The sequence below is a fragment of the Maylandia zebra genome, linkage group LG12 (genome assembly GCF_041146795.1).
Source record: "Maylandia zebra isolate NMK-2024a linkage group LG12, Mzebra_GT3a, whole genome shotgun sequence".
Taxonomy (NCBI): Eukaryota; Metazoa; Chordata; class Actinopteri; order Cichliformes; family Cichlidae; genus Maylandia; species Maylandia zebra.
In genome coordinates this window covers 37107405-37121938 of record NC_135178.1, presented here as the reverse complement: position 1 = coordinate 37121938, position 14534 = coordinate 37107405, and the positions used below count along the sequence as shown (strand labels likewise).

General features: G+C 43.8%; 1 protein-coding gene and 1 long non-coding RNA gene across 4 annotated transcripts in view; one reads left to right on the top strand and one right to left on the bottom strand.

The window, feature by feature from the left end:
• Positions 1 to 702: 702 nt before the first annotated feature.
• Positions 703 to 14534, top strand: part of ypel1 (yippee-like 1) — a 30172-nt gene continuing 16340 nt past the window's right edge. Inside the window, exons 1-2 of one of the 3 annotated variants that reach the window (XM_024804366.2) lie at positions 703 to 1272; positions 9190 to 9474. In XM_024804366.2, the coding sequence (XP_024660134.1) occupies positions 9358 to 9474 (117 nt within the window). In that variant the 5' untranslated portion in view covers positions 703 to 1272; positions 9190 to 9357. Of the gene's footprint in view, positions 1273 to 2269; positions 2412 to 4131; positions 4363 to 9189; positions 9475 to 14534 lie in introns of those variants that run through there. The other 2 variants (XM_024804367.2, XM_024804365.2) reach the window with 2 other exon arrangements.
• LOC143421538 (uncharacterized) lies at positions 5662 to 12495 on the bottom strand. Its single transcript, XR_013101218.1, has 3 exons — positions 12402 to 12495; positions 12128 to 12267; positions 5662 to 5949 (listed from the first exon to the last, which is right to left on the bottom strand). It is a non-coding gene; the product is annotated as an uncharacterized LOC143421538 (long non-coding RNA).

The following is a 14534-nucleotide window of genomic DNA, read 5'->3' as shown; positions in this document are numbered from 1 at the left end:
GCGCGCAGCCACTTCCCTGCCCTCGAGTTGATTGGTTGTCATCGCGTCTCCCCGCCCTCCGCTGCAGCTGATTGGGTACATGGAGATCTTTCTCCTCGCTGATTGGACTCTATTTGTAAAGCAGGCTTTGTAGCTAGGCTGCTGTTGCCTTCACGTACCTCTCCAAACAGCGAATTTTAAGGACACAAAAAAACCCCACAAAAAACACGTCTTTATTTGCCTTTGTGTGAAGAGTAACAGCGAAATGTTCCTTGTCACAGTGCTGTTTGACTGGCCCGGTAAAGGTTGTATGACATGTAACATATGAAGAGTCATAACACAAATGAAAGGAGAGGGACGATTGGTTAGCCAGCAAAGAGATGCAGGAGTGAATTGTGGATACATATTGTAGATTTTACTCTCTCACTTTTAAGCCACAAATTATACAGCTAAGAAAATAATAATAATTAAAACACCAGAAAACGAATAACGTGAAATAAATGGAAGACAGAAAACTGTTTAAGCTCCTGTTTGTTTCTTGGATAGTTCTAGAAGTTTGCATTTGTGTGTGTGTGTGTGTGGGGGGGGGGGGGGGGGGGTTCTTTCATTTCTCATTCTTGTGCTGAAGTTGGATTCCGCGTGGTTTTCTCACGGGCTGTGTCTGACACCCGCCATTTCCTGCGACACTTAAACGCATCACCGATAGATGGAGATAAAACTGCGCCTTTTCTGCACTTTTTTTGCTGAAGTTTTCCTTCTAAGCGTGCGGCGCTGACGCTAAAGAGAAGCTGCAGACACCGAGGCGACGCTTATAATTGACAGATCCGCGGCCGTGAACGCGGCTGTGCGCGCATCAGAGAGCTAATTAGGATTTCAGTATAAAAAAGGCCGCAGTCGGGACAGCTCGGCCTGTCCTGCCGCTGATGTCGGAGAGCTGAAGGTACAGAGGTGCACCCCAGCATGCACTCGCTCTGATCCCAAACAAGCGGATGGGATTTGGGGATTTCGCCCACGCTGCACTCTTCACGCTTTTGCTTTGTGAACGCATTGAAACTCCAACGAGGACACTGATGTTTCTGGAGACTTTAATGGCTCTGGGCTCGACCTAAAGAGGCTGCTGCTGCCTTTATGGGACGGTGAAGCTATCCTCATTTATTTTATTTTATTTTAATGTATTTCTTTTGTTTGTTTTCTAAACTGGTATCCACACTGCTGGTTCAGAGGGAAAAGCTTCGATTTCTTGGCCGGGTTGTTTTGGTTCTCTGACGGGGAGGAAGGTGAAGAGTTTTTGGGGTAAGTGCAGAAGCAGTGACCTGCTGGAGGACACGCATGTACTGGTCAGATACACCCGTGCTGTGGTGCTTTTAGAAGAGTGTGTGCAGATCTTGTCACACTCTATTTCCTGTTGCACCAGAGGAGTTTTTCCGTATTTAAAGCCTGCTCTGCGTGTCTGTGGGGCTGGTTTAAACTGTCTGACGCGTCGGGGAAGAAATAAAAATCAGGTGTCACCCTCTAGAATTTGAGATGATATCATTTAGTCCCCATTGTGGAAGTCGGTGGTCTTACAGGATGGCAGCTCGGGTGGATTTATGTAACCGTGGGGCTTTACCAATCTGCTTACATTAATTATAAGGTTACAACATCCTCTCCTTTAATGGGACACGTTTTGTAATTTGATCTCCAAGTTGTGTTCAAGAGCAGAAAAAAGCACGGTTTGCCGCTGCTTTCAGCTGATTATCTGCGCTGCCTTCATCACCACCACCATCATCATCGGTGCGCTTTTTTGGCTGCAGATCTCGGTCAGATTTGTGTGTGTGTGTGTGTGTGTGTGTGTGTGTGTGTGTGTGTGTGTGTGTGTGTGTGTGTGTGTGTGTTTATAATGCCACGTGAACAGGCGACAAAAACACAGCGAAAGGACGGATTTCATAACGTCCACGCGCATTCTGCCTGCACCTCTTGAAGGAAGCTGCAATATTGTGTTTACATGCATCATCATCATCATCATCAGCCGCCCTCGTGGTGAAGCAATATCGCCCCTCAGGGTTTGTTACAACACGACAGTCCTCACGATACAGTTCATTATTATTGTTATGAAACACTTTAAAAATAAACAAAAGGAGAAACATGAAATGTTGTTTAAGGTAAGCGCGCCCACGACGCCAGGAGCGGAAGGGTAAGAAGAGGACAAGCTGTACTATTTAATATGAGACCTTTGTTAATGTTTGGTGTGATCATTCGTGGCGTCCTGTTCCAGATGTGATGTCCAGTGACAGGATGATGCAGCGCTGACACATAAACAGCGCAGCAGCAGCAGCTGCAGGAGGAGGAGGAGGGTGAGGAGGAAGGCTGCTGTTTTTTTGCCTCTTATTCCATAAAAACATCTTCATCACGTGACAGAGCATTGAAGGAACCTGCTGGTCTTTGTCACAGTGGTAGGCTTTGTTTTATCGCCTATGTTGTTGCCTCTTAGAAAAACGACCGTTAATTATTTCGTTATTACTCAGTTATGACGTTTCCGGATGATGTAAGTCTGACTGTTTAGTTGTAAAGAACATGAAAACAATCATTTTCTTAGTTCTATTTGGTTAACTCACAGATTCATTATTATTGATCTTGAAATAATTAATCATCGGGGTGATTGGAGGGAACGCAAACGCATCATCTTCTTCATTTAACTCGAAGATCCGCAGGTGGGGAACCGAGCTGCACACACACGAGTGTGTCTGATTTTTATTTTGCTTTGTGTGTGAAGTAGAGGACAGAATCCAGATTCATATTCTCATCTTGTATTTATTTACACATCCGGGTGTCTGCGCGCTCCCACCTCCCTTTTGTGGTGCGTTCAAGCCGCATGGGAAATAATCTCGACAGTAAAAACAATAACATGTAGGGGGGGTGTTCTCCCTCCTTTGTGTGGTCTCCAAGCAGAAATATGCGATTGTCTTTTCTGGGAAATAAATAGATGACAGTCTGTCACAGCAGAAACACAGACATCTAAAGAGTGATACAAGGAAACCGTGATAATGCCATTTATGACCAATTTCAGACTCGCAAAGAGAAAAACTCTGGCTGAACATGTGGGTGGAAGACTCTGGGAACATTTTGTTTTATAAAACCAAATTAAGCAGCATAAATCCATCCACAAAAACAATTTCTACTAATCATTTAAACAACGATTTAACAATGTAACCTAAATAACAAGAAAAAAATTGAGGCACCAATTTTCATGGCTCTGCAGTTATCTCCACTGGCATGCAGCCTGCCTCCTTTACCTCTCACACAGTCCAGCAAAAACCTCTGACTGCCTCTGGCATGTTTGGAGGGGACCAAATTTGTGCTTCTTTAGCTTGCTAGCTGTCATGTCTCATAGATGTTGTTGCACTTTGGCACATATTCCAGCTGAAGCCATATGCCAGATGGCTTTCTGCTGGTATTGAGCTAAAATAAGAAAGTGATTCTTTCCCTGTCCAAGCAAAAGTCAAATCTGATCCTTTCTGTGTGGTGTTTGCGTGTCCACTCCAGGCATTTCGGCTTCCTCCCATGGTCCAAAAGCATGTTAGGTTAATTGGTGATTGGAAATTGGTTGTAAACTGCCTGAAGGCAAGGATAAGCTCCACCTTCCACATGACTCTGAAGTGGATAAGCAGGATAAGAATAAAGCAAGGATGGATCGTTGACTAAAAATTCCAAGTATGGCTTTCCAAAAGGATCCAAAAGCATTTAAAGTTTCAAAAGAAATCTTGTAAATATGGATATAAATACTAATTAGTGGAAATCACATTTTTAAAAAATAGTCGAAAATACTTTGGTAATCTAAAGTAAATGAAGTACAAATGTACCAGTAAACAAAGACAAATATTTACAAGATTAAAGTTTACAAATAAACTTTAAAACAGAGTTGTGCTTTTTATAAAATAAGAGTTCTCAAAGGGTGGATTTAAAGAGAATGGCAGGCATTAAAATCGCACAAACACACCATTTTACCTTGAATTGCGCTCTTAATCTGGAATCCATCTTTCCCAAGGGAGCCTGAAGGCAGCACAGGCATCTATTGGTCAGCTGGGCTGTTAATCAAAGCTCACGCTCCCTCCCACGTGGTGACGTCCTCGTAAAGTAACCAGGCCAGTCCATTGCGCACACAAAAGGCACAACAAAAGCCCGTGTGGGGAAAAATGAGAACCGTCATCACCCAAAGGAGGCAACAATAAGTTCCCATCTGGCAGCATCACCCATGGACCAGAGCCTGGGACGCCGACAATCATTTCTTTAAGTCCAAAAAGCAACAAGAAGTGCAAAAAACCCCCAACAACAACACCTCTCTGTCTCTTCCTCCAGCAAGCAGTTTTCCACCGAGCTGCGCTCTGCTCAGATCTGATCCAGGTGGTGAGTACAGCAGCAGCTGAAGCGCCGTTTGCCTAAAAACTGAAAGAAAGCAGCAGCCGAGGTTCTGTGTGCGCTGGATTCAGAGACAGCGCCAGGCTCAGAAAAACAAACAATGAAAGCAGACAGCAACACTGTTGCGCCTGAGCTGGCGTCGTGCTCTTTGTTGGGCATAAACAAATTTAGAAGAGGAGCAGGAGGAATTGGGAGGGCTGCAAACGCGTCTAACGGTCAGATTAACTGCTTTGGATCGTAAGACTTTCAGCGAAAACGCATGTTATCGGCTTGTTTTGGTTGGACTCAGTGATGAAGGGAGCGAGTCTTTTGTCTGGACACTCTTCCTGTTAGTGGTTACCAGAGACGCACACTGTGCTGCCTCTTTGTTTTCACTTTGCTCAGTGCGAATGTCAGCTGTTACCTGTCCTCTCCACTCACATTGCCACCCTTTTAAAATATCTTTCTGCTTTTAATTTTTTAAAAGCAGAAAGATATTTTTGTTTAATTAAAAAACAGAAGCAGAAGGTGAGATGGCAGGCGATGGAGTGCATGGACACAATAGGAGGAGGAGACAATGTTGCAGGATTCAAAGCGTCGTGTTTAAAGTGTTTTATCAGCACTTTTATCTGCAAAACTCCAGAAATGTTAAAGTTTCATCAAAGAAACAGAACATGTGGTTTAAATGGCCTGAAGTCAGCAACTTGGCTTATAAAGTGTGTGTGCGTGCGTTTGTGTTTACCTTCATTGTGTACGTGCCACTGGGGTTAAACTGAGCTAGTTCAGAGGGGATTTTGTCCTTTTCATGCAGGGATTAGGCCTCGGCACCTGTGCAGATTATACTGTATGTATGTAAACGTGGCTCTCTGCGTGGGGCCTCTGTGGGCCAGAGTGTGTCTGCATGTCAGGTTTTTACCTGGCTGATTGTGTGTGTGTGTTTTTGTGTATGCATAGGTATATATTCGTGTGTTTGTGTTTGCAGAGCAGCCATGCTTCATGCTGCTTCCTGTTGAGTTGCGGAAGTTCCTTTGTTTTCTGTCTGGCTGCTGGCTTCTGTCTCGGTGCTGCTCTTCCTGTTGCGGCACATTGAGCTCAATTGGAAACTTCTCGAGCCTTTTTAATTGTTTTCCCTCGCAGGGCCGCAGGGTTATTGTTTTGAGGGGATTTCTGTCTAACGGGGCAACCTTTGCTATGCAGAGATTATATTAAGAGAGGCGTGTGGTGGATTTTTCCTTCACTTAGCAACTCTTGAGAGATAAAAGTGAAAGTCTGAGAGTTTGGGTGTACAATGTGCTGGTTGGTGTTTGAATGGGGAAATATGATCCACAGAGTCGGATTCACCGTATATTTCAGTCAACATGGGAAATGTGAGCCAGAGAATTTGCAAACTTCAGGAATCCTCACGCTCTGGTTTCATAGGGGGCGCTGGTGAGCCCGAACATATAAACATTTCATATTCTTCATCCAGTTTTCAACATGATTTTAATAGGCCAGGGTGAGAGAGGGAAACACATCTCTGTGGGTATCAGGAACCTCACAGCACCATGGGTCCCTTTACATCCTCGGCCATTTTTATTTGGGAGAATTTTGGCTTCCCTGCAAGAAAAACAGAAGTGTGTGAATGTCATTTCATACCCGTTTGGGGGTGTTGTTGATATGCATTTGTCTCAGTCATTTAGCACAATTTACCACCATTTATGGAGGATGAGCTCACGATGCGCCCCCTACTGCACCCCAACCTGAACTGCAATCACATTGCAATGGGACAAACAGGAAGGGGAATGCATGTCCTGGATCTATAAAGGCACCGTTTGTAACATCTATGTAGCCATTAACTGTGTTTATCCATCCAATTATGGTAACCATGCCAACCCAACTGACATTCACAGTTTAGTCAGATGACGTTAAAGCTGTGTAGTTTTGGGAAATCTAATCTAAAGTCCTCAAGATTTATCAAGATCCAGCCGGGTGTGTTTACCACGGTTAATTTTATCTCCCTTAACCTAGTAACCTTAGTTAACCCGATTAGCATTCCGTTAGCCCTGCATGTTTAGGGGCTGAGGACTTTGACTCTCTGGTAAAGTTACTGCGTGTTGCTCATTTCCTGAAAGTCAGTAGTTCAGCAGAAAAAGGCTTAAAAAAATCCATATGAGGGAAGATGCACTTTGTAAATCAGTAACAAAGTTAAACACAAGCAGGCAAAGATGACTTTTCTCAGCTGTCGGTGGAAACTTAATCAGCGCTAAAAGCACAGCAAATAACAGGCGTGCATTCAACAGGTGTCCAGAAACTCGACACCAGTGTTCAGGTGCTCTGCGCCTCCTGGCTGCTGATACACTGCTGCAAATCAATACATGTACCTTCAATCAGCCAATCAATCAGTCCGTCACCTTTAGCACCTTCAATCAGCGTGTGCTCTTCACATGCAGCAACCAGTAAAATAGAAAATGACACAAAATATGATTTTTAAAAATGAATACAATGCTATTTTTAGCACCATGCACAGCAGTGAATGTTTGTCTGCAGAGCTGAACAGTGAGTGGGTCTGAATGTGTTCAAATCGAATTCTGCGTGAGTTCCACTGCACCTTTAAAAGTTACAGCAGTGATTCATTTATTTTGTGTAAATGTGGAGAAATGCCTCAGTAAATAAAAATGTGTTTTCTGGCCTGGCTACAATGCACAAACCTAACGATTAATCATGATTATTCTGAGAAGTTTAAAGGTCAGGACACCGAGTGGGTGGGGCTTTGCATTAGCTCTTCGTGGGTTTACTCGTTGCAGTTTAGTTTGCAATGTTTAGCTTCAGGTTAGTTTTATTTTCTGAATTTTATAAAAGTGCGGGTTTTACTAAGGGCCAAGATACGATGCTCACAATAGCAAAATGCAACAGTTTGTGAAGGAAGTTGAGTCACAGTCCGGTGGACATCCCAGTAATCACACACTCCAAAGCCTCGTGAGGCTGGTTGTGTCACAAACCCGACCACACTGGGGGGAAAACTAAAACTAAGAACACTTCCTCAGTTTTTCTATTTGCTTTTAGTTTGGCGAGCACAAAATATCCTCTCATTTTATTCTTTTATCCAAGTCTGTTTGTGGGATGTTTTTAACACCTACTTTTAGTCTTTTCTTGATTTAGATTCAGTCCAGGATCACAGCCTTGGTGTCTGGGATGGGGCTTGTTCAGGCATGTCCATGGAAGTTTGAAATCTGGGAAAAAGTCTGCATGCTGTTTGGATCTGGTTTAATAATTAAATGCATTTTAAAACATTCTTGCAAAGACCTTTGCAAACTTTTGTGATCATATTTATTCATTTTAACAAATGTGGGGACACAGTTTGCTGTGGGAGACCCCTGCCAACACAGACTTCTGATTGTGTATGGAGAAGCGATATGTGTGGTGGTGCTGTTAGCAGAAAGCAAAAGATGGAGCAAACCAAATCAAAGGAGGCAGAGGGGGAGAGATCGATTACACTGAGCTTATTTAGGCTCGGTTTCTAGCCTGTACAGGTACGCTTAAATGAATCTAACAACTCCCCCTACCTGCACAGTCCCACAGGAAGCGCAGAGTAACCGTAGCAGTGTGAAAGTAACATCTGCATGTCAGTGCAGTTCCAGGAGCCGACGAGTCCCCGCAGGACATTACATCCTAACGAGATCATCAATGTCACTCACTTCACCTGCAAGTGGTTTTAATGTTGTGGCAGATCTGTGCAGGTCTGTCACTCCGGGCTCTCTTTTTTTTTTTCTTTTTGAGGTTAAAAAAATTCCACATATGCATTTTTATGTGAGCATTAATCTCTTATTGGTCAGCTGGGAGTCGCATGCTTGCAAACAGGAGTAGGAGGAGGAGAAGGAAGACTCCACGTGGGTGGATGTTTAGCATCTGTGTAGATCTGCAGACGTGTTTTTCGTGAACCCCTTTCAAAGCTCGCACCTATTATCGGGCCTCTGTTTCATTGTCTCAGCAGCTGTGCTGGTGTGCAGTTTTTACTGCGGCGCTGCAGGCGCCTGCTTTCACTTTTACCTCTGAAACCTTTGCAGACAGTCGTGCCTCTTTCTTCTTTAAACGCCACGTTCCAAGATAAGGCCAAGAGATGTGACTAATGGTATCCTTTGACATAAAATCCCAGAAAGTTGATTCATATAAACAAACGTTTCATCAGTCAGCCAAGTTCATTCCAGACTGAAGAAATCACTCGGCTGAGTGATGCAACACTTCTCCTACTGAAAACACTGCCTGGATCGTTCGGCGTGCATTAACATACTTTGACGTCAAGTGTCCAACAAAAATGATTATGAGCCATTTGTTCGTGTAAATTAATGACATGAGAGGAAAACTTATCGAGCTACTTGAAAAACTGACATCTGAGCAGCATTTCCTTAAGTTTCTACAGGCACAAGAGTTGGTGCCGAGTTTTAGATTCGAAATCCTGTATATTTTTGTCTTTTGAACGATTTTTGTTTCTCCTGAGAAATTCCTCTGACTTATCTCCAAGCTGCTGATCTCTTCTCGCATCTTTCAGTCTAAAGAGACAAAATGAAGACAGGCTGGTTTCTATCATGTGCTGTGAAGAAGAAAATAGTTTGAGAGCAGGTGAAACGTGTTATGTGGCTTCTGACTCGTTGTCATATTAAGTTACATAACCATGCAGCCGTGTTGGTCGGGGACAACATGCGACTGTAATCACTTAATAGATGTTTCTAATCAAATGATTGCTCCAGTGAACGAGCTGTTTATATTGGAAATGCAATTAAGCTCACGAGCGCTATAAATAGGAAGTGCGGAACGTGCCGCTCACCACATCATCTCTTTCCTTTTCCCACTTATCCGCAGGTTTGATTTTCTCCCGTGGTGTCTGTGTGGAGCGTGCCACACACCCACTCCACAACAACGACGGCTTTTGCTTGCATCTTCCAGTGTTTCTTCTGTCAGCAAGTCCAGCAGAGCTGCAACTCTTCCAGTGCCAGCCCTGACACCAGCGAGGAGCCCTGCCCCACTGACATGGTGAAGATGACCAAGTCTAAGACCTTCCAGGCTTACCTGCCGTCCTGCCACCGCACCTACAGCTGCATTCACTGCCGAGCACATCTGGCCAACCACGACGAGCTCATCTCAAAGGTATGACGGCTCCACACGAGCTCGCTCGTCCCTGCCCTTCGTATAAAGCCACCCTGCAGCACTTCACATGACTTCAGCTGCTCTGTTTTATTTATGGGGGAAGGAAAGCTTCAGGGTTTTGCACTTGTCTCACAAATCTCACAGCAGCTACCCTTGGTGCCATCCCGAAGGTCAACTAGAGAGAAATATTACATTAGTGCAGCGTGCTTAAAACACCCTGATCAGCAGCGAGTGTTGGCCCTCTCCTTAGAGCTATAAATAAAAGCTGCGAGTGTCGGCCCATTCTGTAAGCTATAAATAAGCGTGGATAACGTGATGTAGTTGAAGAAGCAAATGTAGGTTACTGTGGCACAGTAAACTGTTTTTAGCCATACTGTCTGTTTGAAGACACGTCATGACGTGAGAGCAGAACAGAGAATTAATCTGAGCGAGCGCCAGCAGGCTGCTCCGCGCCGCACACTCGTGTTTGTTTGACTACTATGGTGACCAGCATGCCGCAGGAACTTCTCGTAATCTGCCGTGCTCGCCTGAGCTGACAGAAAATTTTAGTTATATAAAATCTAAAATGCGAGTTTGGAAGAGCTACGAGACGGGAGTCTGTCGATAAATGGGTCTCTCGAATCCCATAAACTGGCCTCGCTTCCTGAGCTCATAGCCTGAAGCCGGTGTGGAAGTGCATAAACCTGCAGTGTTCACGAAGGCCAGCAGGGGGCGAGACATTCAGTTGCAGGGTGAGTCCACCTTGTTATTGACAAACCGTTACCGTATGAGTGTGAGGTGTCCTTTAATTGATCGCATCTGGTTTCAAAAAGCTACCATGGCGATGGCCGAAATGTGTGATGTCACTATCGCTATGTCCGTCTTTAATATACAGTCTATGGTTGAGCGTTCTTTAGCATAGTGACTAGCGCAGTTCACTCTGTTATAACCTAATGTTGTGGTATTAAATGTATGTTTTACAACCAAATATTTACTTTCAGCCAGCTCAGCGAGCGGGCGTGCTCACGTGAATTTTGGGAGCTTTTGTTTTTTTTCTATTGTTCCTTCAAAATAAGAGCTCAGCTGCCTCGTGTTAGGAATAAGGTGGATCGTGTGCTTTAAAGCCTTAACAATGTGCTACAAGAGATTCACTGTGCAGTATTTTATAGACTGTATATCAAAAATGGTGTCACCTGCTGTGAAGGCTCAAGCTTTAGCATTGTTGATGCCGCCATGTTTATTTTTCCTTCTTTGGAGCTGGCGATGAAACCACCTTTAACCAAAACGTGGTTATCCATAACATGTGTCACATAACTTCATTATAAATACTTCTGAAGGCACAAACAGCACAAACATGCTGAGGAGGTTCAGTGACTCAGTCAGATTACCTAAAGGCTCACAGGCTGCGAGTGGCTTTACCCGTCTGTGTCACAATCCACCTGTTACTCAAAGTGGGTCACCTCCTAGTATTGCATAACTTAAACAGCTGACATGTGTAAATAAAAACCTTACGGGTGTCATTGAGGGGAAACTGAAACTGCTGCGTGTTTGTTTAATATCAGGCTCTATGCTGTGCATTTAGGCTGTTAATCCTGGCAGTGCAATTGGGATTGACTCGCTTTTTGACACTTCATTTCTAACCCTGACTCTTGAGCCCTAATCAGTGGAGATTTTAAATAAGTGATCCTCACTAGATGGAACTGAATTAGAAGCACAAGCAACACGCATGTGAATTTGTAAAGTTAGAGCTCTGAAAGTGTTTGTGCTGATTTATGCAGCTCACGGTTAAAATCGAGCTCTGATAATTATGCAGACTTATCTGCAGATCAAAATGAATGGCATGTTTTCCTTAGTAACCATGGGGATGACTTTCTCAGGCAGTCATATTTGACAGCATGCTCGTTATATTTTGTGGTGAATAAATATGTCTAAACTGTGAAATCCCACTCAGCAATATCTGATATCAGTTCTGGCAAATGACACAGATGAAATTTTATGTGATGCTCAACTTGCTGCATCTCCACAGCTCGTGTACCTGTTCGCTCGGGCGTCTGCGTCTTGTTACTGCCCATAAATTCTCCGAGGCTGGGATGCTGGGCGGGGCTGCTATTATCACTGACGCTGCTCGAGCATGAAAGAGCTGGTCGCTCTATTAAAGTGTTACTGCTGTGGCTATTTTTGCTTCTGTGGCTGTTTTTGAGTTAAAAACGTCAAAGCTGAAAGAGCCGCTTTGGTTCGCTGAGCATCTTTGGTAACCTCGTACGTGCTTTGAAAATCTGAGATGGAAAAATCAAGACAGTCGAGCTTCGTATCTGCGCCGCTGGCCTGGGGACGTGTTTTTGTTTGTGTTAGCTCATATCGTATATTGTCATGATGTAGATAAGTGTGGCTTTAAAGAGCTGCATATTGCAAAATGTCAGAGATAATGTCTTCAGATTCCATAATCTCCATGAACAAAAGTTTTAAATAAGTCAATGCATGGATGGCAACACTTTAGAAAGCCACAAAAATCATTCAATCTCAGACGTTCATTGACTGAAAGTTTGAGGCTGATGAGCATGAAAACCTCAGCGCTCTTCTACTCACCTTACCTGTCATCGCTGGGCTGGTGTGACTAATATTCCTGTGATTGTGCTTTTCATTCTGACGTTACCCTTTTTTTAAGGTAAATTACCTTCATCATCATCCACTCCTGTCGAGTACGAACAGCGTAAAGGTGCTGGTAGAAATGATGTGTCACTCGTTGAATCCAGTGTTGCCGTCAGACTATTGTCAGAGAAATTCATCTCCGCGAGTCTGTGACCTGAAGCGAATCTAGACGACACATTATTATAAGCGTCATAAAGTGTCCGACGGTGCCAGTCTGGATTTAAAGTCGGGAATCTCAGGGAAAATCTCTGAAAACGCGAATATTAGGACCACTAATTTCCGCACAGTTTTCACAGTACCTGGTGGTGGGACTGGTTTTCAACTGGTCGCTGGTATCAACTCGTGACCCCTCCTCTGTGATGTGTCTGTGGAGTCAAATGTCTGCGTAGTCCTGTGGAAAAAAGCCTCAGTATTAACTTCCCATCATAAATGACTGCTGATCGTTTTGTTGCTGCCTGCACATAAATCCTGTCTTCACTAATGATCAATTCTAGCAGAGACCAAACCAAGCAAAAAACCTCATTTTACAGTCAGAGCGCACAGCAGGACGCTGAAGATTCAGCCAATTTCCCAAAATGAAATTGTCCTGCCAGGGCTGGTCATTCGTCAGCCCACAGAGAGTGACAAATGTGAACCTGAGTCAAATACAAAGAGCTCTGTGGCCCCTTAAAGTCTGTTTATTACACGATTTCTGTATCGAAGTCCACGCTGGCATTTGGGGGCACAAACGCGCAAAGGTGTGAAAGCGTCGCTTTAACGCCGGTCGTGAATCGGCAGCTGGAGGGGAAAGTTTCAGAACTGTGAGATGAAGCAGAGCAGAAGTGGTGACCTTTACGTGTTACGACGGCGTGCTCCTCTGCGTTAAGGCCTTCCCGAGCGCTAAGCTGATTATTTAAATGGAAAAGTTGATCAATCTGAGCTTGGATCGACTGTGTGGAGGCTGCGCTGCTGTAATGACCTCACGTACGTCATGTGGTACTCACTTGGAAAAAACTGAAACCAAGTACAGTCGAGTAAGGGCTGGCATTTATTTTTACATTAAACATAAAGTATGCATTTCCACGTAACATATTTGACATAAGATAAAACAAAAACAACAACATGAAATCCGACATACCTGATAAAAAAGGTAAAAGAAAGAAAGACCTCCAAGTAAAGAATTTGCCCACTCCAGCTCCGACGACCAAATACAAACAGTGGGGAAGAGGGTTAGCTCAACCCACCACAGCTCCCAAGCTAGCAAGGAGTATATATTCATGCTAGCATTTATGGCGCCTAAAACACATTTATGATACACACATACTACACACTTATAACATCTAACAAAAACAGGCTTAATAATGACAATAACTGAATTAAAATCGCAATCAGAAACATCCAGGTGGCTAAATATGCATTATATGTGTGTTTTAAAGTGTTGGAAAGAAATGACACCCACCTCTCCCACAGGGGAATTGTAGGAAAGGGGAGAGGCAAAAGGGGTACACTGTATTTATAGTATTGCACCAAAGAAGAAGAAGAAAAGAATGAGGAGGGGCTCTAACTGATAATGAACATAACTACAGGCTTGGAGGTCCTAAAAGTCAGGTATAAAAGGAGCAGTTTGGGAGTTTAGAGCACATTTTGGGTAATTATAACAATGTGATTTATGACCCTGATACATGGGTACTACTGGAACAGCTATAACATTACCACTGGCCCCTATGTCAAAAATCCAGTGTTTAAAAATTCTACATATATGTGCTAATTCTCTCCTGAAGCAAATGCTGATAACTCTGTTTGTTGGTGCAAGCACAACAGCACGCTCAGTGAAAAGCTTTACCAGCAGCCTCTCAGAAGGTTCGGAGGCCTCGAGGTGGTAAGTTTGGAGTTGCAAAGTCTGCACAACGACAATTTCACTGGGTTTTAATTTTTAACGAGTGTCATAAATCATGAATGGATGTGCCTTTGGCCTGAGAGAGGGGGGGGGTGTCCTCATTTATCTGCGCCTCACTTAACCTGTCGTGAGCCATGTCAGATATGTGGATTTATCTCCACGCGCAGCAAAGACTGTGACAGGGGAGAAAGGAGGTTTTATGCAGTGAAGGTTTATTGGATCCTGCGCGGGGAAATTAAATTGTTGCTCCAGCAAAGTTGAACTGAAACCGGGTGGCTGTGGGTGGTGGTGGTGGTGGGGGGGATAAAGCAATAAATGAAGAGAAGTTTAGCCGATGTGGCTCATGCAAATAACCTTCAGTTTATCAGCAGAAGAAAAATGTAGAGGGAAACATGATTCATTCATGGGATGTTATTTAAATCGAGGCACCATTGCTTGCTCTTGTAATTAATACATTTCTTTCGCGCTTTTGCAAATAGGAAGTCGATCGTGGAAGAAAAAGCTATTAAATGTAACTTTTATGACACGGCTCATCCTCAATGGTCAAAGCTGGATT